Source organism: Fulmarus glacialis, unplaced genomic scaffold, assembly GCF_000690835.1.
Source record: "Fulmarus glacialis isolate BGI_N327 unplaced genomic scaffold, ASM69083v1 scaffold8101, whole genome shotgun sequence".
Taxonomy (NCBI): domain Eukaryota; kingdom Metazoa; phylum Chordata; class Aves; order Procellariiformes; family Procellariidae; genus Fulmarus; species Fulmarus glacialis.
Genome location: NW_009193347.1, coordinates 12,423 through 36,828, shown reverse-complemented (window position 1 = coordinate 36,828; position 24,406 = coordinate 12,423). Strand labels below are relative to the sequence as shown.

At 39.8% G+C, this 24,406-nt stretch overlaps 1 protein-coding gene across 1 annotated transcript in view; it reads right to left on the bottom strand.

Moving 5' to 3' along the window:
* FBLN1 (fibulin 1) overlaps positions 1–23,061 on the bottom strand; it is a gene marked incomplete at its 3' end in the record, with an annotated part of 45,747 nt that extends 22,686 nt beyond the window's left edge. Inside the window, exons 1-7 of the mRNA XM_009587407.1 lie at positions 23,025–23,061; positions 22,270–22,369; positions 14,328–14,463; positions 8,111–8,282; positions 5,529–5,588; positions 3,209–3,310; positions 1,741–1,878 (exon numbers count right to left, since the gene is read on the bottom strand). Of these exons, the coding sequence (XP_009585702.1) occupies positions 1,741–1,878; positions 3,209–3,310; positions 5,529–5,588; positions 8,111–8,282; positions 14,328–14,463; positions 22,270–22,369; positions 23,025–23,061 (745 nt within the window). The remainder of the gene's footprint in view (positions 1–1,740; positions 1,879–3,208; positions 3,311–5,528; positions 5,589–8,110; positions 8,283–14,327; positions 14,464–22,269; positions 22,370–23,024) is intronic.
* Between the last annotated feature and the right edge of the window lie 1,345 nt (positions 23,062–24,406).

Here is a 24,406-nt window from a genome sequence, read left to right as displayed (position 1 = left end):
AATTAATTGGCCTTGATTCTCATCCATATTAAGGCTTGCAATATCCTTGCATTGTTGTGCTTTAAAATGCACATAAATATGATTTCTGCTAACTTTAATATTCCATTCCGGTTCAGAATAGACAATAAATATTTGTGAATAAATTATGATTCACATAAAGCAGACAAGGGCTAATGAGGCTTCATTCATGAATGTAACCCTGTCCACATAAAAGCAGCCAAAGTTAATGTTGCAATAGGATGAAATCTCCTAAAGCTACTAAAATACAGAAACTTTCTAGCAATAGGATGCCTCAGCTTTCCCATTTATGCAGCTGACCCAACAGTAGATGCAATTGCTTATCCCTAGAGCTTTGTGAGACTTAAAAAGTGATTGTGAAGTGTTTAGGATGGGTTTTAGCAGAGTTCTACATGTTGCACAACTCAGTCATTTTACTTGGCATTTAAAATCATATGTGAAGATTATTCATTTTCTATTTTCATTGATATTAGCATAACATTAATAATTAACATTATTAACATATCTTATCCAGGTAAGAAATTTCTAACATTAATGGCATGCATAAGTTGCTGTCTGTACTCTTTTTTTCCACCAGAAAAAGATTGTTAATACTTGCTGGTAAGCTATTTGTTGGCCTAAATCTGATGTAATTCAAATCAGCAGAAATTTTACTTCAAAGCGACCAAAGTTAGACCAAGATACTTTGAAAAATATTGTCTGTGTGTACTGCTGGTTTTGTGTGGAGTTTGTTCGTCAGCTTTTTTATTCAATCTGTTATTCATCACTGATCAGTTCCTACAATAAAACCTTACCCAGAATTTTGGTTGAGTTAATTTACTCAGTGGAATGAAATTAGTCTGTTTATATACAATTCCAAGCTTTGGGGGAACAGACCTTCTCATAATGGAAACCAATTCCACATCGAATGGTGTTTGCTGCTAGTTTATATCTAGCAGCAAAGGTAGAAGGTAGCATGTCAGGTTACGGATGCACATAACAGCATACTTTGAGCTAGATGCAACTTGAAATCAGTCATTACTTTAGTAAATAAAACTATTACCCTTGTGTTCAAACATAGCTAGTCAAGAACAGTGCTTTTAACCCTTTTTCATTTTTCAATCCTTAAGAATTGTGATTAAGAAAGGAATCCCTTCATAAGAAATTCAAACCTCCTGAGGATAAAGGCTTACTTTTTTTAAAAGATGCATCTACCTTAGCGTTTTCAAATTGAATCACCTGGTCACTCCACTTGCCACACTTCGTTTCACACTCCGAAGTGTGCAAACTTGACTCTTTCAGGTGAAACGAAACCATTAGATCTGCTCCAGGAGAAGGACTTAGGCACTCCACTCACTAATGAGCAACCAATTCGTAAGACCAGACTAGAGCTAGCCAGAAGTAAACACCAGAAAAATGTGTCTAAGTGTCAGTGCTGGGCCTTCAAAATCAACTGTTTCAGTCCCCAGACCAGCTCCTATCGCGCAAGACAAATTGCCAGTGTAAAATAAATGTAGTTATCTCTCCTGGAAGTCTTTGTCGTAGTCCACAGACAGCCTGATCTAGGATCTGCAAGGCGACAGGTGGAAAAGTGCTGTCCCAGAAGAACTAGCACCGTCTGTGTGTCCCTGTGTAACTATAGCTTACACGTGTATTTACCGAAAGTAAGAGAGTATGACATGATGATGTACTTATTTTTTTACTTAAGCCTGGAAGATTTCAGTTTCTCAGCACAGGACGTACCTTTGCAACGACTGTCATCTGTTAGTTCATAACCAGTTCCACAGCTCGTGTCCCGCTGACAGCGAAAGGATCCTAATGTATTGACACAAGTTTGTCCAATCCCGCAGCTGTGTGTCCCAGTGATACACTCATTAATATCTAGAATATGAAAAATTATTTTTAAAAAAAAAAGTAAATAAGAAACATGAAACCACTGGGAAGAGGTGAGATCAAAGGCTAGCTGTGGGCACACCTCAAACCAGTCATTACTTTGAGCATCAGGACACAAAGAATGGTGTGGATTCACTCACACACCCACTCACACTCCCACAACGTGGCTACTCCTCTCTGTTCTCAGAATGTGAGCCAGTAAAGACATTTTGACCCCGTCGGTAACAGGACTTATGACTGCTGATTCACTGTACTATTAGAAAGAGGAGGAAGCTCTACTGAGTGAGAGCAAAGGGCCAACATCACCTGACCGAGTCCAGTAGCAGATGATTATAGTGACTATATGAATGAGGCAAACTTTCAGAAAACCTTCCCTTGCTCTGCCTCCCACCCTCAAATGGCTTAGGGACTCCCTGAGCCACAAGTTGCAACTTTCTCTTTTATAGCTACTGGTAGACATTTCTTTTGTGATTTTTTTTTCATTTTCTCTTTGAATGCATAAGAATATTTGGCATCCACATGTATCAAATGTAAAAGTTCTTCCTTTTTATATTTCACACTAGGTTAGTGTTAATCTGACCAATCATCAATATCTATTTTATATCCTGAAGTTTGTATCATCTGAGCTACTTACCTAGACCCCCTTTTCACTCAATGAGAGAAAAAGGCACTCGTGATGAGTAACGCTTTTCATCCTACAATAGCTACGCAAAACAGGCAAGATAAACTGTGCCCTGGAAGTGCTTGTTTCTCTCAGCTAGCAACAAAAGGAGTCTAGGCTAACTAGCGCAGAAGCAGCTGTCCACATTGCACGTACCTAAAGTCAAGTGCGATAAGCTGTATCCCAGCCTGTTTCATGTGATGTCCCTTTAGTTGTTCTTCTGGGAGAAACTTAACAATTCTTCCCCCTTGACCATTCCCATGCCACTCACGATATCCAAGACTTTCACCCCTTCTGTCAGCTGAGTCCTTAACAAGCTGAAGAATCCTACTTTATTTAATCTGCCTTATCAGTTTCTATCTACTACTATAAAAGAGAACAGGTGTTTTATTTTGGTTTTATTCATAACAATAAATTCAAGATCTTCTGCCTCTTCCCCACTCTAAATCCTTCACCTGTTCTACTGATTCTTTCTTAACTCCATCTTCCCACAACTCCCATTCCAACACTCCATTTAAATCAACTTTTTATGATCTCACCTCTTTCCCCAGTTGGCATAAGCATATTCTGATCTCTTCTGTCTGGATTTTTTTATCTATTCTTGCTGTTTTAAAACAAGGATGTTGATAATCGAGGCAATGGTTTTATTTTTTTTACCTTCACAGTTGACACCATCTGGTTGAAGCTGATACCCAACAAAGCAGGAGCAGACATAACTGGATCCTGTGTCTCTGCACTGCTGAGAACAGGGACCACCACCTAATTGGGTATTTTAAGAAGTCTTATATAATTAAGAAGCTCTTCATAGGAACTCAAACAAACCATTGATTTACAGGATGCTTGCTAATTTATTTAGAAAAGCAGATAACTAAACACACACATATACAAAAAAAGGAAAGGGCTACGCACTGAAGGAAGTGTTTGTAATCACTGGATTCTTTTAGCTCTAAAAATGAATACAAGAAGGAAGTAAATTAAGGAGTCGCTCATAGCCCATCATTGTTAGAAGTTGAAGGGAAAATGCTGATGAGCTCAGACACCTCCTCAGGTTTTGGCTAGGAAGTTAAAACTTTGCATGGTGATTACCGTACAACAAGGAAGACAAGGTGCATCACCATAGTGAAACATTTTCACTATTAGCTGCATTAGGCTTTATTTTTAGCCCATCATTATTAGGACCATACTCCTGAATTAGCTGTAGCACGTGCTGTTTTCCTACTCAGCAGGCAGGAAACATGAAAGGGAGAAGAGGGTATTGTGTGTGACAAAGGCTTCAGAGAACCTAAAGGAATCAAGACTTACTACTGGGGTACTAAGGACCTAGTGAGGTGTGTGCAGGAGTCACAAAGGATGTGAAAGGGAGCTGGTGCTATTCTGGCAGACAGAAAGAGAGGGTACTATAGGAAATTTACACAAAATTTGGCTCACCATTAAGAAAACTTACTTTTTCTGATCTTGTTAAAAAACCCTAATATTAAAAACATATAGTATTCTCACAATACAGAAAAGGTTATATACTTCCAACTATTCGTTGTAAGATTATTGATATTCTTAGTACAAACAGAACCTGTCGTCTTCCGTTTTTCAGAATGGCTGGATAGGCATTAAACAAAAGGTTTGAGATAAGCACAATCAATGTGGGCAAATGCAGCTATAATACTTTAAACTTCTGAGTGAATTAAAATAATTTTTTAAAGTGCAACAATTTCTAATGAGGATAGGGCCATTAATACACCACAGAAGATTCGGTCTGTACACAATACTGGCAAAGGCAATGACATTAGAAGGAACCATAGCCTTGTGGTTGAAATGGACAGCTACCACTTTCCGAACCTCTGCTAATACTGTGAGCTCCTGTCAGCCACAGTAAATCCTATTGTGGAGGTGTTGGAAGAACAGAATTGATTTCCTCATATACCACGAAGGTGCTCCAAAACAAACTGCTGGAAGTTCCACTGCCTAGGAAATTTAAGTTTCCCCTGGTGAAGATCGGAAAATCACAAGTAATTTTGGCATGCCAAGTTTATCAGAAAATATACTGTAGACAGAAACTCTAATTTGTAATTAGTCATACCAATCCGTCTCTTGCAGGCAGCTGATTAACTGACAAATGCAACAACAGATTACATCAAAAAATAATGCTAGGAAAATATATAACACATTTTTCTATGTCATCTCTTATAATTAGCAGCTGGAGACAAGGAAAAGAACCAGTATTGGCTTTGACTAGCTAATGACCTAGTAGACATTTCCATCCTCTCTAGTGTAATAGCTATACAACATGCAGCACAGTAAATCATCTCTCAACTGCAATGTAAGTCTATTAAATTGATTTTATCCTAAATAAATTACTTAGTTCTGAAATGCTTGTAGAAAATAATAAATCACTGCTGTTTTAAGTTTATAGACATGTAAATCACATGTGACAAGCAATAAATCAGAATACTTAGCAGAACAATATCCCAATAACACATTCTTCCCAGGAGGCAGAACAGCCTGACTAACCAGGACAACAGCCGATTTTCTTCCTTTTTTTTCAGCTGATGCATCTCAAAAGGAAACAAGTTTCATTTCGTATTCAGTCACCCTGATCATCCCAAGAGGAGAATAAAGGAATGCACATATTTAATATAGGATCCCCATGTTCTGAAGAATCCAGAGTACTCCACGGGTTCAACGGGTAACACCTCTAAGGTACTACCCACTAGAAGTTAAATAAAAGTTAAATGTATAGTCCAAGCTTCAGTTGGGTAAGATAAACTCCACTGTGGGAGACAATGCCTCCCTTGTATTTAAGAACTACTGAGACATCACATAATGGCCTACTATTTCTTAGAAAGGATCCTCATTCTGTTATTTTTACCCATAACTAGCCTAGGCAAAAGGTTTTTGGCTAATCTCTAGATCTAAGTTTGCTTCACTTTTATTGGAGGCAATCACAAAAGAGCTGGCTAACAGGACTAGTCACCTGACTTACCTCTGCAGCCATCATGCAGATAAGGATCTTCTTGGTCTAGTTCCTCCTTTGAAATTTCAACTAAAAAGAGGAGAGATAGGCATTAGAGGAGAAAGCACTTTTCTTCTCACAGTAAAAAGCTGCCTGCTTGGGACGGGACTCAGACCAGGGTTTTGGATAAACCAGGACAAAATTAAAGAGCATTATTTACATATTTTACGGCTATTCCATACTTAAATTTGACATTCAAATGCACACGGCCATGGGGCATTTTCCATCTGACTGATTCAATATGAAAGTCACGCTGTGATCATAGATTACATATGGGCTAAGATTTTCAAATGCAGGTTCTTAACATTAGGCTTTTAACCAGAGCTTAACCTGATTTTCATAAAACAAGTTGTTGAGGCATGCTTGGCTTCCACCGACTTTATAGTAGCTTGGGGTACTCACAGTTTTAATGAAAATCAGATTAACCTCAGTTATTTATTTAGACTTCATTCCAAAAAGAATTCCACACCCAACTTTTGGGCACCTACTTATGGCATTCTTTCAAATGTACTTCATATACCTTAACTTGGAGAGTTTTCATCAGTGGTACTTCTGCTACATGCATGTGTCCTGAGAGTTCTTTCTCTCCACACAGAGGACATAAAAGGGCTGAATACATCCACTGCCTGAACCCATTGCTTGCCCAAAGGACTAGCTAATGGACTTCCTTCATGCCCGCCACTTTGAACGCAGGGGAAGCGGTAAGTTGGTAGCGAGATGTGTAAAAACACAATCTCAAAATACTCTGGTTATTGCATAGGAAGCTTCGTCTCATTTCAGGGATTATCCATAAGCCTATTCAACCAGCGGTCACTTACAAGCAAATAATACATCACGGATGTGAAAGCAAGTTTTTGTGCAGTGGCGCAAGCCTGGGTTGGTACATTGAGTCCTTGAGCCATAGGGGTACATTTTGGTCACACAGAAGCTAACGAAATCAGTTTGCCCAAGTCGGGTCTGATTTTGTAGAGATCTCTGGGGACACAGTACCAGAGATTGCTCTTTACGTGACTAAGAAAGTATCATACAGGCAGTCTGCTTGCCTTACCCTCTGCAGCAGAATGCCTTGCATACCTTGCTATTGCGTAACGCAAACACAAGGTGCTGGTCCAAGCAGCTGCCTTAAAAAATGGAGACTGTCCCCTTCATGACTGACAAAGGTGTCTATTCACGTTGCTTGCTCTGCCTTTCTACAGGCAATTTTTATTGTCGATAGGGATATTTGACGTATGTTCAGCCACCTGCTTGTTTCTTAGTTTGATGACGAGAACATTGTCCTGCCCTGCTTGTTGACATAGACTCATCTTTGCAATGCCTAATGGTTATTATGTGTGGCATAATAACCATACTAACCATATGCATAATAGTTATTATGCGTGCCACTTGCCCACAAGGGTAAGTGGGGAAATACTGTACGCTGGCTCACTATTCTGGATTTTCAGGTGTTGACATATTTCTTATGTCATGCAGGTACACCAAGTCTGCAAATTTTCATTATTAGCAGAGTGGTCTAAGTTCAAGGAATCTACCAGGCCAGTCACTTCACCCAGTGCTAATGAGCAAGGGGAATTCCCCTGCTGAGACAGCGGTACACAAAGAAACTGCCAGGGCATTTCTAAATGTTACTTGATAAGGGTATACACTGACGTAAGCCAGGTTTAAAAGACCTGAAACAAGTCTGGTAACACACTGGCTGAAGCAGACCAATGTAAGCTTTTGTGGCGGGGTTTGGGTTTAAGTTTAAGTGATTGATTAGGATGATGTCTCCCAAAATCTGTCAGTGGTGATCTGCAAGCCAGACTGCATGTTTTCAGTGCTCAACTGCACATGAAGGAAGCAACACTATACAGCATGACTCTTCTGCAGTTTCAAGTCTGTCTGCTAAGTGAAAAAGGCAGAAAAACCCCAAACCCAGGTCTCTAAGGGTCAGTATGTCCATACTCATTCTCTTCGGCTCTGTGGACTAGGTATGGAGAAGGTGTCAGGAGCTGCTGCCATCTAGATGCCCCTCTTTTCTGAAAATGTTGAAAGAAATGCAGATACCATGTTTTCCGAAGTGTTCAGCACCCGCAGACAGTCCAGGCATTTCAAACGCCCCCAGTTTGTGGGCATTTGCCTCTCACACAAAAGGCAACATCTGAATTCTGCTGAGCTGGCAAAGGCCATCTGGCTTTTAAATCCAATTAAAAGAATTCAGTTGTCGATTTTCTTTTTAATTACAAATTTATCAGTGGGCAAAATGCTATTAAGAATTAATAGATTATACTCAGTTTCCAAGATAAAACCATTAGTGGCCAAAATAATCTGTCTTATAGTTAACTTCTGACACCAGGAACTGAGTGACCACTTTCCAGCTCTTTTAGCCTCCTGTGGTATACAACATTTCAGCTATCACTAGTCAAAAAAATGAGCTCCAAAACATGCATCATTAAATTACTCAGAGGAGATATCTCAAGTCAGAGGAATTCCAACAGAAATAATTTAAAGTACAAGCACTCCTTGTACCCTCTATCATTTTGTGTCTCACTCTTATAATTTGCAACATAAAATACCTTGTTCCTTTTTAGGAGCATCGTCACTGATGGACACATCAGTGCCTTCTTGACCCTTCACACAGCAAGCTCTGAAGACAATTCCACACTGGTATCCTATCTTTGGGTTGGGTTCACAACTCTGTCCTTGAACTTGGGCAGCCTTTCCCAGCAAACAACAGTAACAACATATCTGTTTAAAAAAAAAAAAAAGTCAAATCCTAGCCCCGAACAAATCAATGCAATTTTGTCAGTAGTGTCAATAGTGTTATCTCACCTTGGCAAACTGATGGAAAATTTTCTGCAAACTCTTTAAGAATTCCTGGTATACTTAGGCTGAGACATTTTAATCCGTAGTTGAGTTCAGTGAGCTCTGCATCTGGCCTACATAGAGCCAAGCACAGAACCTGGATCCACTTCTCACAAATCTTGTGTATGTGTGAATGTGTGTGCAGGGTGATGTGGAGGACCAGAATGGTCCACATATGTATATGGAATTTCATCGCTCCCTCCCTGCATAGCCCAGTTTCAAACACCAGTGAACAGTGGTCACTTTTAACACCTCTACTTCCCTTTTTTATCCAGTTCAATTAAACCGGGACACGATCCATGAAGTGCATGACTCAGTTTATAATTAAACTGCCTACTCAACTTCCCAGCAAAAAACACTCTGAACTAACAGACAAACAAGCGAACAAACATGATTCATCCAAGGTTAGTGTTAACAGGTCATAAAGAGACGCTATTCTGCTCTGAAAAACAGACTACATAGTCAAACATTATTTAAAAGCATCACAGTCCTGACATGGCTTCCAGTAATGAAACTTGATCCGCCTCTTCCAGACCTGCTGAATTACGGCCCTGGAATACCCCACAGAAGCGAACACAGGACAAGTTAATCCCGTGGAAGTTTCCTTTTATTTTAAATTGCGGGGACACTGCTGATTTATTCAGTTTTCTTCCTTGCTGTTAGAAAGCAGCAAAGATGTTTGGTTCTCTGGAACTGGTGTCTGCCAATTGCTACTGCCATGTAAAAGCAGATTTAAGCCTTTAATTTTGTTATTCTTTCAGACTCTTTTTTGCTTGAAGAAAATAGCCTGCGCCATTAAACAGAGCAGATGGAATATAAAATAACTAAGCATTGAATTAAATTTCTGTAATTTGGTGCTTTAAGCACCACACCTATTGAAAAGAAGGCAACTATTATGCTTCTTTCACTACTCTGAGATGTACATCCCTGCCTATATTCTAAGTTTTCCCTTACAAGGTATTATATATGTTTCTTTCTCTGCAGTGAAAGGTTCTTTTAAAACCTAGAACAGTGTGAAAGTAAAATAATAAAATCCTCTTTCCTTGTTTCTTCAATCTTTTTTTACTTTACAACATTTTGAAGTATGTAAGCATGCTATTTCGTACTTTGTCTTTAAATACACAACTGAATCCTTTCCCTGCTGCAGAATGCTGTATGGCAGGAACGCTTCCCTCCTGGCCAGTGCTGGGGTGTTGTTTTCATGCCCACCATACGGTTAAGACACATGTTTTTCCTTATTAACTACCGTTTGGTGGGATGGTTCCCCACTACCCACTTTTTTTACTTGGTTCTACAACTACTTCCATCCAGTGGTGGATGCTCTGGTTTCATCTCTAGTATGTCTGGGTCATTTCCATCTTTTCTGGCTTTTCTGGATGATTTTAGAAATAAATACTTGATGATCTCTTCCAAGAATTGCAACATTTCTGAATATTTATTCTGTCTAACACATCTAACATTTTCCTGAGGCATCTTTCTCAAAGTTTTTAAGATCTGTCTATAATTTTGTTAGATTTCCAATTTTCACAACCATAAATTAGAAGACAGAAATGAAAACTGAGCTGAAGATTCATTGTTTGACTTAAGCTTGCGTATTTTTGATAATCAAATCTTATTTAAGTTACTGAACACAGCTGATGCCTTGCCAAATTTTGACATATGCGTCTGGATATCCTCACTGCCTTCTACTGTCAGGCATATGAATTGACTCAATCGATTTCTTTGTCTTGTCACACAATGCTCAAATTGGGAGCTACAGAGTTTTTCTGGATTTTTTTTAGAGAGCGATCATTAATCTTGCCATTCTTGACGTGATGAATAACCTTATGTTCTTTATTTCTTCCAGGTTGAGCCACTACTTGAAAGACCTCTGTCTCCAGCTAATATGAATCGTCAAGTACAGAGCTTGCTAAGTCTTGCAACGTCTGTAAGAAACTGTATCTTCATTTAACATAATTGTATGCATTGAACCATTTGTTCCAACTTGTATTTATTCTAACTCTGCATGATGCATCTTGATTTAACATCTCGATAATAACTTCTGTTGCTATACCACAGCCAAAATGATCCAGAGATGGAAAGTGTCAAATGTTTTCTTAACTGATGCTTATGGTAACTGGGTTTTAATATTGACCCTAGAAGATTCTCCGCTGGCGGTCCCAAAGGCTAACATTTCCTGTTCGACTACAGAAAAAAGATGGAGAAGCTGATGAATGGCCTTATGCTCACAGCACACCCAGGACTCTGTAGGCTGGCATACATCGCCACATACCTCACCTGTGAACTCGGAAAGTCACCTCTTCTTTCAGTTTTCCCACTGTGGAATGGTAATAATATAGCAGTGATAAGGCTAGTTTAACTCATGTTCATGGAGCACTCTGGTATTCTGAGACACAAAGCAGTATGTCATTATAACTATCATTATCCTGGTAAGATTAATCTCAACATTTCCTTTTTCAGGGTATTTTTTTCAGGGTTGTTAGCCTATTCTGAAAGACTTTGATCCTTTAGTCCGGAGTGCAGTCTAGACTCCATATTAGTTCAGTTCTTGATGTGTTTGCAGCCATTTTCCAAAGGTTGCCAGCTGCCCGGAGGCATGTTGCCGATGACCATTCACCCATTTGCTAGAACCATCGCTGCCTTCATGGATGGTATAACCTAATGATCGAGTTGTTATCACACACTTCCACTGCCTGTAAGCCTTTGCTTCTTAAGTGATGCCGATAATAATCTCAAACATTTTTTCCTTTGCCTCTCCCCTGTTATTAGCAAAAGCCCATGCAGCTTCAAAGCCATGCCTTGATCTTCGTGTTTGAATAGAAAGCTGTGTCCTACTTGAAGTCCCATCATTCCTTGACTGCTCTTATACCTTGCCTTCTCACAGAAAGAAATAAAGATAGAAGGAATAAAGGAATAAATAGTTACATGTGAGAAGTTTAAAGATTTATTTTTGGTGTGATTAGGAAGCACCTGAAATTGCTTTCATAAATAAGCTCTCTTAATTAGTTAAATTTTATAATAGTTCTTGATTATTTATGTCACCATTTAAGTTACCAGATCTGGAAGGGTGAACCATGTATTAGCATTGCTTTTGTGTTTCTGTCCACAAGAGGTCTCTCACTTGCTGAAATCCAGACTAACCAGTAGATGATATGAAAAACAGACTGAAAAAAATACAAATAACTCAGGGAAATTTTTAAGAACTTTTGAAGATATGAACAAAAATAAAAAATATGCTCAACAGTCCAAAGCAATAGAACTTTTGTGCTCACCTAATATACACAACCAAAGTATTCTTGACAAAACTGGGGAGATAAGGCCGTATCTCGATCTTTGGAAAAAGAAAGTACCTATGACAAATTTTGGGGAAAATGTGTGAGCACCTTAAAGAAGGTCAAATTTCTACAAGCTTCACTCTTTTCTGCAGGGCTGTTGCGGTAGAAACTTTCATAAAACCATTTCTACATCTCCCTAATCAGCAACAAATCTGGAAATTGATTACTGTCTTTTGATGAAGATTTTAAAGATTAATGATTAATTTTGCATCCTTTTTTTCAAGGCAAGAAAAGCTATGCTTCCAAAAAAACAGAGGAGTAGAATTATGGCCATTATTACCTATGCCTACCGCCTTTAAGTGTAAAAGCAGAGGAAAGTGTTTTCAAAATATGGTCGTTTTATCTTCTTTCCAATCGCAAGTTTTGGATTTAAAAGAAAGATTAGCTGCCTCATTTGCTGCAAAGTGCTGCGATTAATCCTACTAATTGAATTACTAAATCACTCTTTCTGCTTCCTTGAAGGAGACAAAGAGGATCCAAAAGATTTCCCATGCTACCTAAACTAAACTAAAACGGACCAACTTAGGCAAAATGAGATTCAAGCCCATGTGAGATGGGCTTAGTGTGAGTGTAAAAGTTTACCACAGCAGGGCACAATTGCCAGACAAATTGTATGTCTCAAGGTCATCAGATTAAAAATGTATTCAACAAAAGAAATGATGAATTGTTCACTGATATTAGATCATAAATCATCTATGTCCATCATGGATAAAAGAGATTATCTACAAAGATACTCCTACAGCTACCTCAGTACATTTTTTAAGTGTAGGACATTTCTATTAGGGAGTGGAGGGGGCAGTTACAAAGATTAAGTAACACTGACTATGTTTATACCAGTAAATTAAACAGGGACAGAATATGGGCTCAGGCATTGTCCCGCAATCGTCTGTAATGTTTAAATATTAGCAAGCTCTAATGGCAACTAACATCCTCTCAGACGATGCTGAAGCATATTTTGGGGTTAGCACAGGCCAGCGTGTGTTCCCAACAGCCCTCATGCACTGTGTTTTGCAAGGAAAAGACGTCAGTTACGTGACATGAGTTGTGCTGAGCCATTTATTCTCAGGGCCAGAGATCAAAGCCCAGTCCATTTTGTTTAATAATACAGCTGTCACCATGAAAACCTGCCATCTTTAAAGAAGTCTGGCCATTTTAAAAAACAATATCATTAACTCTTCTTCCTCATGCTGACAAGACCACATAGGGAAACATCAGTCAATTGATGGGAAAGTGGGTTTCCTTGAACAGTTGCATTCTGGTTTAGAGTTGTCCCATGGCATATGTTTAAAATAGTGCTGTCTCTGGTAGCAAGCACTTGAATCTGCAGAGTACTCGCCATCACAGTCCTTGTTCATCTGTTCATAGCCCTTCAAAGTACTGACACAGAGGGCTAAATATTTTTTCACGCCACATCCAGATTGGGGTGGACAGGCTTCTAAAGGTACAGGCTGCAGAGAGGAACCTCCACGCCAGGAGCAGGGCATGCCCTGGACGTGGTCAACAGGTGAGATAAGTCCCCTCTGTGGGACATGCTCCACCATGGGACAAAATCACACTGCACATGCAGACGAGTTTGTGTCAACCCAACAATGCCAGCCTCATCAGCATGCGTTACCTTTCTTCTACTCACAGTGAGAATGTGGCTTACTTCACAGCCCTGGCATCAGCGGCATCCTACTGCCAGGCATATGATCAACCCAGCATTTTGGAGAGATAGGCAACTTGTAAGTCAGACGTTGTCTGCCATCTTCTATAGAGTAGATTTTTTTAACTGAATGAACAAAAACATTCAGTATCTTTGGCAGTGGGCAGAAGTAAAACCACTCTCATCTATTTTCATGACCACTGAAAGAAATCCGTAATGGGACGAGAGCTGTTCATGACTGGGTCATGGTCAAGGTCATGATCTTACTGGTGGAACTTTCTTCCAAAAACACTCTGCAGAGTGGTATGAATATGCTCACTTTCAAGAAGGGAGAGACAAAGATAGTAATAAAGGTGGAGGGCAGGGCACAGATTAACTAAAGATGGCAACGACGGGCATTTTTATTCTAATTCCAAATGCTATTATCACAAGCTTACAAATGTCTCCATTCAATTGTAAATCAAAGTCATGTTAACTGAGGACATGTACACAAGCTGGAATTATAAGTACGCTGAGAGGATTAACTTCAGTCCTACCCCTTTGGACCACCAATACTGAAAACCACTGAGTTTGACCTTAGGCCACGAAGCTCTAATGAAAGCTAAAGTCTGAAACGAGACTGAGTTTCTCACCCATCCCTCCATACAGATTTGATGACTTCTCTTCATGCAAAAGTAGTTTCCTAGCCAATTACCCGTTCAAGACTTTCCACCCATTTGCATTTAACCCTCTGCCTTTGCTAAAATGTAATGAGACAGTCTGCTTCACTCAACGAGGAACTGTTTCCCTCAAAGAAGCACAAAGTGGACAGCCTTAACGGAGACATGAGGTGTAGGTGTTGATGTGCATCAAACCGAGTATGGTGACCTTCAGGGTCAACCCTTAATACCAATCTAGACAGTCAATACCATTTCTTAAAGATGAACAGGAGTAGCTCTAATGTCTCACCTTAAAGTATTGAGCTTCACAGGTGGAATTTTCACCAATATGCGAGTCACACTCCTCACGCACGTTGGCAAATTCAATCCCATCTGAACAGTACTGCTTCTCCAACTGGCTGTGGCAGCACTGTACCTGGGTCATGCTGACAAAAGGATGGAAGCAATGGGAGAAGAATGTCATATATAGGTAAAGAACAGATAATGCAAGTTTAGATGACTAGCACTTGTACTGGTCTCATGGAAAAAGGTTCCTGTGGCCACGCATTTTAGTTACAAAGTAAAAAGAAGGCAGAATGTCTCAGTGATATGTTTAATACCGTTAAGGTCTGTCCTAACAATTTTTTTAAGCAAATGGATACCTTCAAACACATTTGCCACAGGGCTCCATGTCTCCAGGACTTGCATTTTTGCATGTTTTGTGACAGCTGGTGGCTGAAGAGAGGACGGCGAGAACCAAATCAGTGCTCCGACTGACGGAAGGGAGAAGACAGGCGCTGGACATTGCGAGAGTCTGCAATCCTATGGCTAGTCAACCCTGGCACCTGCTGCCCCTTGCTCAAACAAACAGGTATGGCATGTTGAAGGAAGCTTATAGTGTTGCTCTGTGGGACAACTGGAGATATGGGGAGAAGTGAAGACGCCGAGGAAAGTCATAGTAAGAAACGGAGTGTATTGCAAGCAAGAGGTGAAGGAAGACAAGGGAGAGAAGAGGAGTATTACAGGGCAGGAAGATGTGGAGAGGAGACACGATATAAATCTACAGGAAATTCAGCTTTGTTACTTCCACTGCTCATAAAATCATTCTATTTTATCTCAGTTTCAGTGAATAAATTGAAAACTCCTTCCTGTGGAAAATAATCTGCATGAGGAGGCTTTAAACTCCTCCACTCCTGTTGCTACTGCCACTTGCATGCAAAGCCCATTCAAGGAGATATCTCCCCTCTCTCCACTCTGTTTTTAGGTGCAACTCTGCCTTGTTGGGTAGCGTTGTGGGTAGAGCTTGCAGTTTAAAGCTCTTCCACCGCTACCTCCTGTAATAGACACTGGGAAACAGAGAAAAAAGTTAAAGAGTAACAAATCAGATTACACATACAAGGATATAAACATATCCATGTGTTTTGTGATAACCCAATTTCACTAAAAATAATGTTACCTGAGTTGCTAGGGGAAAAGGAAACTATCCCAAAGGCAATCCAAGCTGATAAATTCTATTTATAGTACAACAGGGGCAGATAAAAGACACTTCCTGATATGTGAGAGCTCTCTAAGAAATGCACAGAAAAACCCTATAAATGCACTTTTATACCCATTGGCATCAGAAACCTTATACATCTTACAGACCAACAACACTGAACGCATTCTCTTTGCTGTTAAGAGTATTCACCTTTTTTTTCCTCAACTCTAGTTATTTGAACTGATGAGTAAAATCTTTTCAAGGGTTGCCTAGAAATACATAAAATTATGTAAAGATATTCAGCAAACCAATACCCCTTACTCTTAAAAATCCTTTATTTACACTGTTGGAAATTTTGGAAGTATAAGGAAGAGGGGTGAATTAGTTGTACCGCTGAACTCCACCCTTTTCCTACTGTCACCTGAGATAAGTGGATTCCCATGCATCACCTCTGGAGGATCTTCCCTGCTCTCGATGGCCCACAGGATGAACTTTCAGCTCCCAGGCGGTGTGAGGGATTCCCTCAGCTCTAAGGTCAGGCCATCCAGTCCAGCCCACTAAGAGCAGGGGACACGTGGGTACTGGGCTTAGGTTCTGCATCTCTGTGCATATTGGTGAGGCGAGGCTGTCAAGCTACATTCCTGAAGATTCCCGATTCTTATTTATTGGATTTTGTAATGGTCTGACTGTGCAGTTCTCCCTTGGACAAAAACAGCTATGAGATTTCAATGCATAGGAACAAAACCCAGGATAATTTCATGAACAAATTATTCAGAAATAGACTCTAAAGTCATGGCAAGAAGTTAAGCCCAGGACAGTAACTTTATTTGGCAGAATATTTGAAGTTTTTGATATTTGATTTAGTTCCAGTTTGGAAGAGTATGTAGCTTTTTTGTTGCTGAAATTTCCTCTGAAGCAGAATTTCCATTCCCTGCCCAGCTCTGGGGTGGTCTGACTGTCAGGACTTTGGAAGCCTGTAAAACCTGAACTTCAAGCCCAAGAGTGTGGGAGCTGAGACTTTCCAGCTCCTTTAGCCCTCCAAGTCCTGTTGAGGAGCTAGATATGTTAGCCACAGACAAACAAACAACCAACCAAACAACAGCAGTCTTTCAGTAGATCTGTTTGATTTCCAGTGTGGCTTTTTTTTTTCCAAATACAAGTCATCTCTTTGAAATCTCTGACAAATTGGCAATTTCAACCAAAACAAAAAAGTTTCTTAAAATGTTTCCCACAGCTGTATTCATAAGCCATGTGGCCCACCCCAACTGTAATAAGGAATTAAACATCAATTGAATACTAGATTAAAATACCATTTGTTCATTCTCAGAACAACAACAATAAAATCACACTTCATTGCCCAAATCCTACAGTGAAGTCGCTCTGGTAGCAAATACTGCTTGAGACTGTAAACACTCGTGTGGCTGTTACAGAAATCCTTGAAAGATGGCAGAGAAAAATGCTAGAAAAATCTGCACAGTACTGGTCTTCCAGCTGCAACTGAGCCTGCCCAGTTGACTCCCCTTCTCCCTTTGCACACCAGCCCTCGTGCTGATGGTCGCTAGAGCATACCGCCACAAGCTCTTCGGACTCCAAGACTTTTGAGAGGAAGAGTATCTCTCCCTGTCTTTGCTAAGTCATGTGTGTCTCCTTGGCTTAGCCCCTAATATAATACACACCCACTTTCTACTTCGCAGCAGAGTAAAGGAGCCACCTCTAATGGCTAACAGGACATCTAGACTTGTCTCTTCGCGTAAACCCTTTCAACTCTTCCTGTGCAGCAATCCTATTAACTTCATGTCTACGGACAGCTTACAATATTGGTCTCTAAAAAAAGAGAAAGTAGAGGAGTACTTTCTTGTGGGTTTTTTTTTTAATTACTCCTAATAAGTAAAAAAGCCAAAGGCTTCTTCTTCCTTATCTGCCATATTCTGATTTTCAGTTAAAACAGTGCAACAGAACTTTATTGAAATAAATAAAGTTTTTATTTCTGAATACATATGGCTGAAGTATGCCTGAAGTCTTAAAACACTAAATACAGAATCTCTAGGAGCATGAGGCCTCATAACTGACATTTGCTCAGGATGTATCAGGTAAAATCATGCATTTTCTGGTTCCTCTGAAAGAAGAGTTTTAGTCATCGCTCACCAGTGAACAGAAATCACTCAGACATTTAAAAAATCCTTACTCTTTGTTGCAGATGCTGATCTAAAATTAAAGTTATTTCATTACCAGGTAATTTGATTATAAATCAAGTTAGGAAATCATGGTTTATATTCTCACTTTTACTTTCTGTTAAAATTTAACCAATGCTACAGATTTTCACGGAATAAATTTCCAGCTGAAAAGCTACATGTCCATTTACCTCCACAACCCTTTCGCATTTATAATTCTCCTTCCCAGAGGATGCACTCCTAAACCAGCATAGATTTTCTAATCACTTATTTGTCCTTTCATTTCTTTCCATAAAAGCATTAAAATTTAACTTCGCTCTGAAAACAATGTCTTTGAGTTGTCAGCCTAATTTCATTACCCTCTGCCTCTCCTACTCATAGCCTGTCTCCAAACTATGTCAGTGCTATTCATTTGCACAGTGGAAGGCCTTTGACAAAAAATATTAAAATTAAAAAGGGAATCATTCCACTCCAGAATTATTTTGCAAAAACAAGTTGGGTCTTCCACCCTCAGTCCTTTCAGTTTGCAGTTTAACATGCAACAGAAATGAACTTAGGAAAATTAAGAGCAAGAGCGAGATCTGGTATCATGAGTGACACAATATGACAAATGAAAATAATAAAGAGTGCCTCAACAATGAAAATACATATATTTGAACATGTGTTATAAATCAGTAAGGGACTCAAGTAAAATTAATTGATTCAACAAACCTCAAAATTAATCAGCTGCAATCCATAAACAACTTTGTAGTTTACTTAATAAAAGTTTTCTTTAAGGTAAAAGGTAAAATTATATTGATATTATATATTATGTAGAGAAACAATACTGATAACATTGTGGCAGAGAAAGGACTGAGTTTGACATTATTCACAAAGTGAAGTAAGCAAGTTATCCTAAATGAGTGGCAATAAACCCTGACAACATGGCAGACTGTTCTTCTATCCCTCTGACTGTGAAGCCAAAAATCTTAGTGACTGTGAGGCATGCTTAGCAGGCTACAGAGAAGAGGTAATAATTAATAAAGACAATTTCTCCAAAAATAACTTTAAACAGCTTTTTCAGACATAAAACTGTCACAACTTTGATGTCCAAAATCTCAGGCTCTTCCAGACTTACAATGGCATAAATCAATAAACATCTATCAGCAGTTAAGTCTGGTGGCTATCACTCCAAACACTCTTGTCTTATTATTTCCTTGCGTTCCCATCTGAATCTGTATCCAAGTGCTGCCACTTGTCTCTGCTTGGGAACACAGATCCCCTTTTTGTTCTATTTTTGCACAGCACCTAGCAGAGTGTTCTGTAGCTTCTTTTATGCATTTTTGCAACACTAATAATAAATAATGTTATTCCCAATGTAACTCCAAAAAGACTTTACACAGTGCTAAAGGCAGGCAATTCTCATATGGAGATACGCTGTTTCTGGCCCAGGAATTGAGTCCACTTGCTAAGAGCTCTGGGCAGGGGAAACTCTTCATTCTGAAAGGAAGAAGATTTATTGGGCAGGTTGAGTTCCAAAAATAAATGGCAGCTGTTTCCAGCTGCTGTGAGTTTAACCACATCACAAGAAAATGGATGAATGGGCAAAAAGCTGCTGTTATGACAGCCAAAGATATCATTCATTAAAAATCTACACTCTTATTTACTGAGTCATGAAGACCCAGAGAAAAATACTGTCATTTTCCAGAGGCATAATACAACGAGGTATACTCATTAGTGGGACAAGCAACCACAATAAGAGATTGCAGACATGATGGGACATTGAGCCAGGAGCCTTCTTTCAACTTATATGCAACTGAGTAACAGTAGCCAGATGGATCTTACGAATTCATGTGAACTTCAGGCAGAGGGCTGGCTCACCTGTGGCGTAGGACAAGAAAGTGAGCACATCTGCAGTTTGAACCGTGCCACATTCAGCAAGTGATGCCAAGTCCCTCAAGAACCACAAGAGACTTTGGGGGAAGGATCCTAAAAAGATGCTGAAACCCAGAACTGTCAGCTTGTTTCTAGGATGCACAGCAGATACGAGAATGTCGGTGCGTGCGTGGAAACCCTTCTTGATTACTATGAATGTGCTTTAAATGGCTGGGAAACGGTCAAGCAGGTGCACTTCTAATTCAATACGGGAGCTTGTTCCTCACACGAACAAAAGAAAGGGTGATTAGAAAAGCAAAAGAAACTCTAGCAGTGGGCTTGTTTTGAGGGAAGCACTGAATCTGAGATGCTGTTATGTTACTGCTGTTCTAAGGAGAGGATTCAAAATCAGCGTGTGAAGTCTTGTAATGCGTGTTGGGGAACATACTCACATCCAATCTGTTCTGTGTTGCATGGCCTTTGCAATGTAACCGTGCAGAACCATTTTTACTTCAGTAACTTCATCAAATCTGCTCACTTCACTATGTATATTTCCCTTGCATTCAGCTGCTAACCTTGCAAACCCAAGCTGAAATACGCAGGGCAAACAGAACTCCCTCTGGCATGCAGTAATAGGGGTTTGTACTCCCAAGAGGCCATGGTTTTTTAGAGCACTCAAAGCCATATCATCTACACTGTCCAAACTGTTCTGCACTAGACAGCCAAAAGATCCCAGCTGGGGTTTAAGCGACCACGTAAACGACAGGTATCTGGCCCCTAGCAGCTCCCGCTGCATGCAGGTGTCTAAAGAGGAAGCAAGTTCTTTTGAAAATCTGTAACCAAGAAGGCATCCTGTGCCATACTCTCACCTGCCTAGATCTCAGCAAGTGCAATGAACCTGGTTTTGGTTTTGCTTGCATCTCTGTGCAGTAGGAAAAAATGTACAAAATCAGTGTCATTACCCTCAAGTGCTCGCAAAGTGAATCATGCTCCCGCACTGTTCATTCTGGTTCCAGTTACACCAGCAATCAGGAGTAGAATTTGGCCCCCACTTTTGTGTCTGAAATGGCATCATAAAGTGATTTTTCTGTACCTCTCACAGATATGCCAGTTTGCAGTCATAACTGGAGTAACATAATATCGCCATTAAAGAAAGTAGTCAAAGGTGCCAATTCTACTTACTCATTTTTATAGTGAAGCCGAGCTTCAGGGGGGGCTATGTTTATTTATCGTACAGTCATGAATAAATGCAACTGAACTGAATTTATCCACTTCTTTTTTTTGTCAATAAGTGCTCACACCTCTCACAGAATATGTGCATTTACCCATTTCTGATTTACCATTACATCACTATAATTTTCTTAATTACATATCAGTTATGCACAAAAGCTAGATGAAGTATTAGTAAGCTTTCTTCAGTTCCTATGAAGTCCTAAAGACTCTCTAAAATGGCAATTTTTAAAAGAATAAATTACATTTAAAGCAGAATCGCAACTCACATTAATCAAATGATCATTAAATCATCAAGATTCTCACTCCCAGATTGTTCAATAAACTTGGTTTCCTGTTTTTCCTGCCTCTGTTTTGTCTGTAACTCTTCTGACTCTTCAAGTATTTCCTAAATTGGGATTTAAGTCCTATCTGTCAATTCTTCTGCGTAAGAGACTGCTTTCTATGCCAATATAAATGCAAAAGTCAGAAAACATGGACAGACTTGCCTGCAAGACACATTCTTTCCGTAATAAAGATCAATCCAACACTTCTTCAATTAGCAAGGTTAAATCACTTTGCAATCCATTTGAAAAGATAGAGGGGAGCAACGTAATGTGTTTTAAATACAAAGTCCTCTGTGAAACTGCCCCTCAAACTACCAGTCACAAATTGTTAGCTCCACAAATTAAATGTAACAAGTGCATTTAACAGCAAAAATAACGCAAACTATCATTCACATAAAAAATCCAAATGCCCCAACCATAGAAGAGATTCAGTGTAACCAAAATATTACTCTGCAAATAATTTTAACATTTAACTTCATTATTTCATTTGCTAGATTACATAATAGAAAATAGTATCCTATTAAATGTCAGTAGAATTAAGAAATCTATTTATTAACTAAAGGTTACTATTTTCTACAGTCAAATACATTTGACAGAAGTTGGACACACTACGTAACTAGGAATCTCCTTGACTTAAGCTTTAAGTTCCCCTATCCAGCAATTCAACCGAGAACTGCAGGACAATTATCTGTGTGGCACCACACAGGAGAAAGAGTTTTACAAGGCTGTCTAACATACATACATAGGTACATATGCAATCTATAGATTATTCATGTACAGGATCTGTTGTGTTTCTTGATAAACATTTGCCCAAGAATTTGGACCATCGTTGGGCTAGATTCACAATCAGTACAAACTGAAGAAGTCTGCTGACATGAGGGGAGCCATGCTGAGATGTAGGCAGAGTCCAAGCCCTGTGAGTAGAGTACAGTGGAAAAACTTCTAAGAGACAGTACATGTCGAACAGATTAGGGCCGGGTGACTCTATACTAGACCAACAGCAAAAATTTAAGGGACGTAATGGAAGAAAAGTAGGTACTCAGTAGGTACTCCCCAAGGCTAGGTGTGGATTTGAAAAACTTGGATTGAAGAGCTGGGTGCTTCATCTTCTAAAGCAGCTTTCATATCTGCCATTCCCATGGTTTTACATGAAAATATAAACTACAGTTTAATATATAATACATAACTATATACCTGCATTCTCTGGCCTCGGGTATTAACGGTAGAGAAGTACATATTCTGTTTTTATTTGCCCATTCAACACCCTTGTCACAGCATTCTTCCATTGAAAGATCTGCAAAAATGAGGGAAAAAAGAAAAACACAACAATGTATTTAATACAAACTTAGTAAATGGTATTGCATCTGCCAGTAAAAACAAAAAAAACAAAACAAAACAAAAAAAACCCCAAAAAACAAAAAACCCCCCGCACCAAAAGAGAGTCAGTTTGTTTTCCCCTCCCTAATCTACACACAGAATAGTGCACCCATCCAAAAGGCAGCTATGGCCAAATGCAGCATCCGTTAGCACCTTGCAATCAGCCCAAGTGCTGGAGGTATTCCTTCCTCGGTGAAGCAAACTGCAGTCTCCCTTAACCTTCCACATAAAGACACAGCCTAGGGACTGATACTCCAGCAGAAAACAGTTCAGACTGAGTCCTAAAAGGATCTGTTGGGTTGCACTCCTTTAATATCAAAAGTGGCAGTAGCAATAAGCAACCTTTTAAAATCCTGAAGAATACAGGATAAATCAAATAACTGTCTGATATGAAAGACAGATGAATATCATTACAAGTTAATTTGCAGAACTATTTTTTCCTGAGGTTATTATCCAATTAATCTGTTTTACTCAAAAGTATGTCTGTAAATGCAAAAGTATTGTACAGAGAGACAGAAAGGTATATCGTATTTTGATCACTTAACATATGAAAGAAAAATTAATATAGATACCAACTGATTCCACCCCTGAAACTAAAGGGAAAAGCATACCGAGGATAATTATTTGTGCAGAGTATGATTTTTGCAAAAGTCTCTAATTTAATAAAATGAAATACTGTTAATGAACTGACAAGCACTACAGGTTTGCTTCATACTCCAAGTGCAAAAGTTCACTGCACAGCAGGTGTATCAGAACTTGGAATAAAACATGAGTCACATTTTCCTATTAATTATGTTGTAGTCCAGACACTGAACAGCTCCTTGTATAACAAATACGCAGTCTGTGTAAAAAAACATCTGATTATCAAAAAGGACAGCTTTCTTATGTTGTCTTTTTGTTTCATAAGTTTTTTGACTGATGGCCCCGTCAGGCTGCACCCACGAGGGCTGAGGGAGCTGGCTGATGTCACTGCCAGGCTACTCACAATTATCTTTGAGAGGACATGCAAATGAGAGAAGTTCCTGAAGAACGGAATGTCTTCAGGAAGGACAAGAGAGAAGGTCTGAGAAACTACAGACTGGTCAACCTTTTCTCGCTGTCTGGGAACATGATGGTGAAAATCCTCCTGGAAACAATGGCCAAACACATGAAAGACAAGAAGGCGACCAGGAGAAGTCAGATTGGGTTTATGAAGGGCATATCATGCTTAACCAACCTCATAGCCTTCCACAGTGAGGTGGCTAGCTTGGTGGGTGAGGGGAGAGCAGTGGGTGTTGTTTACCCTGACATTAATAAGGCTTTTGACACTGTCTCCCATAATACCCTCATAGACAAGCTAACAGTGCGCAGGTTAGGTAAGTGGACAGTGAGGGGGACTGAGAACTGGCTGAATGGCCAGGCCCAGAGGGGTGTGATCAGTGGCACGAAGTCCAGTTGGAGGCAAGTCACTAGTGGTGTACCTCAGGTGTCAATACTGGTTCCACCACTGTTCAGCATCTTCATTAATGACCTGGACACTGGGCAAGAGTGCATCCTCAACAAGTTCACAGATGATACAAAACTGGAAGGAGTGGCTGATGCACCAGATGGTTGCGCTGCCATCCAGAGGGATCTCAACAGGCTGGAGAAATGGGCAGTGAGGAACCTCATGAAGTTCAGCAAAGGGAAATGCAAAGACCTGCATCTGGGGAGGAAGCAGCCCTATGCACCAGTACACACTGGGGGCTTACCAGCTGGAAAACAGCTCTGCAGAGAAGGACCTGAGCGTCCTGATGGACACAAAGTTGATCATGAGCCAGCAATGCACCTTCGCAGCAAAGAAGGCCAACACCATCTTGGGTTGCATTAGACAGAGCACTAGCAGCAGATTGAGGGAGGCGATCCTTCCCCTCTGCTCAGGACTAATGAAGCCACACCTGGAGTGCTGTGTCAAGTCCTGGGATCCCCAGTTCAA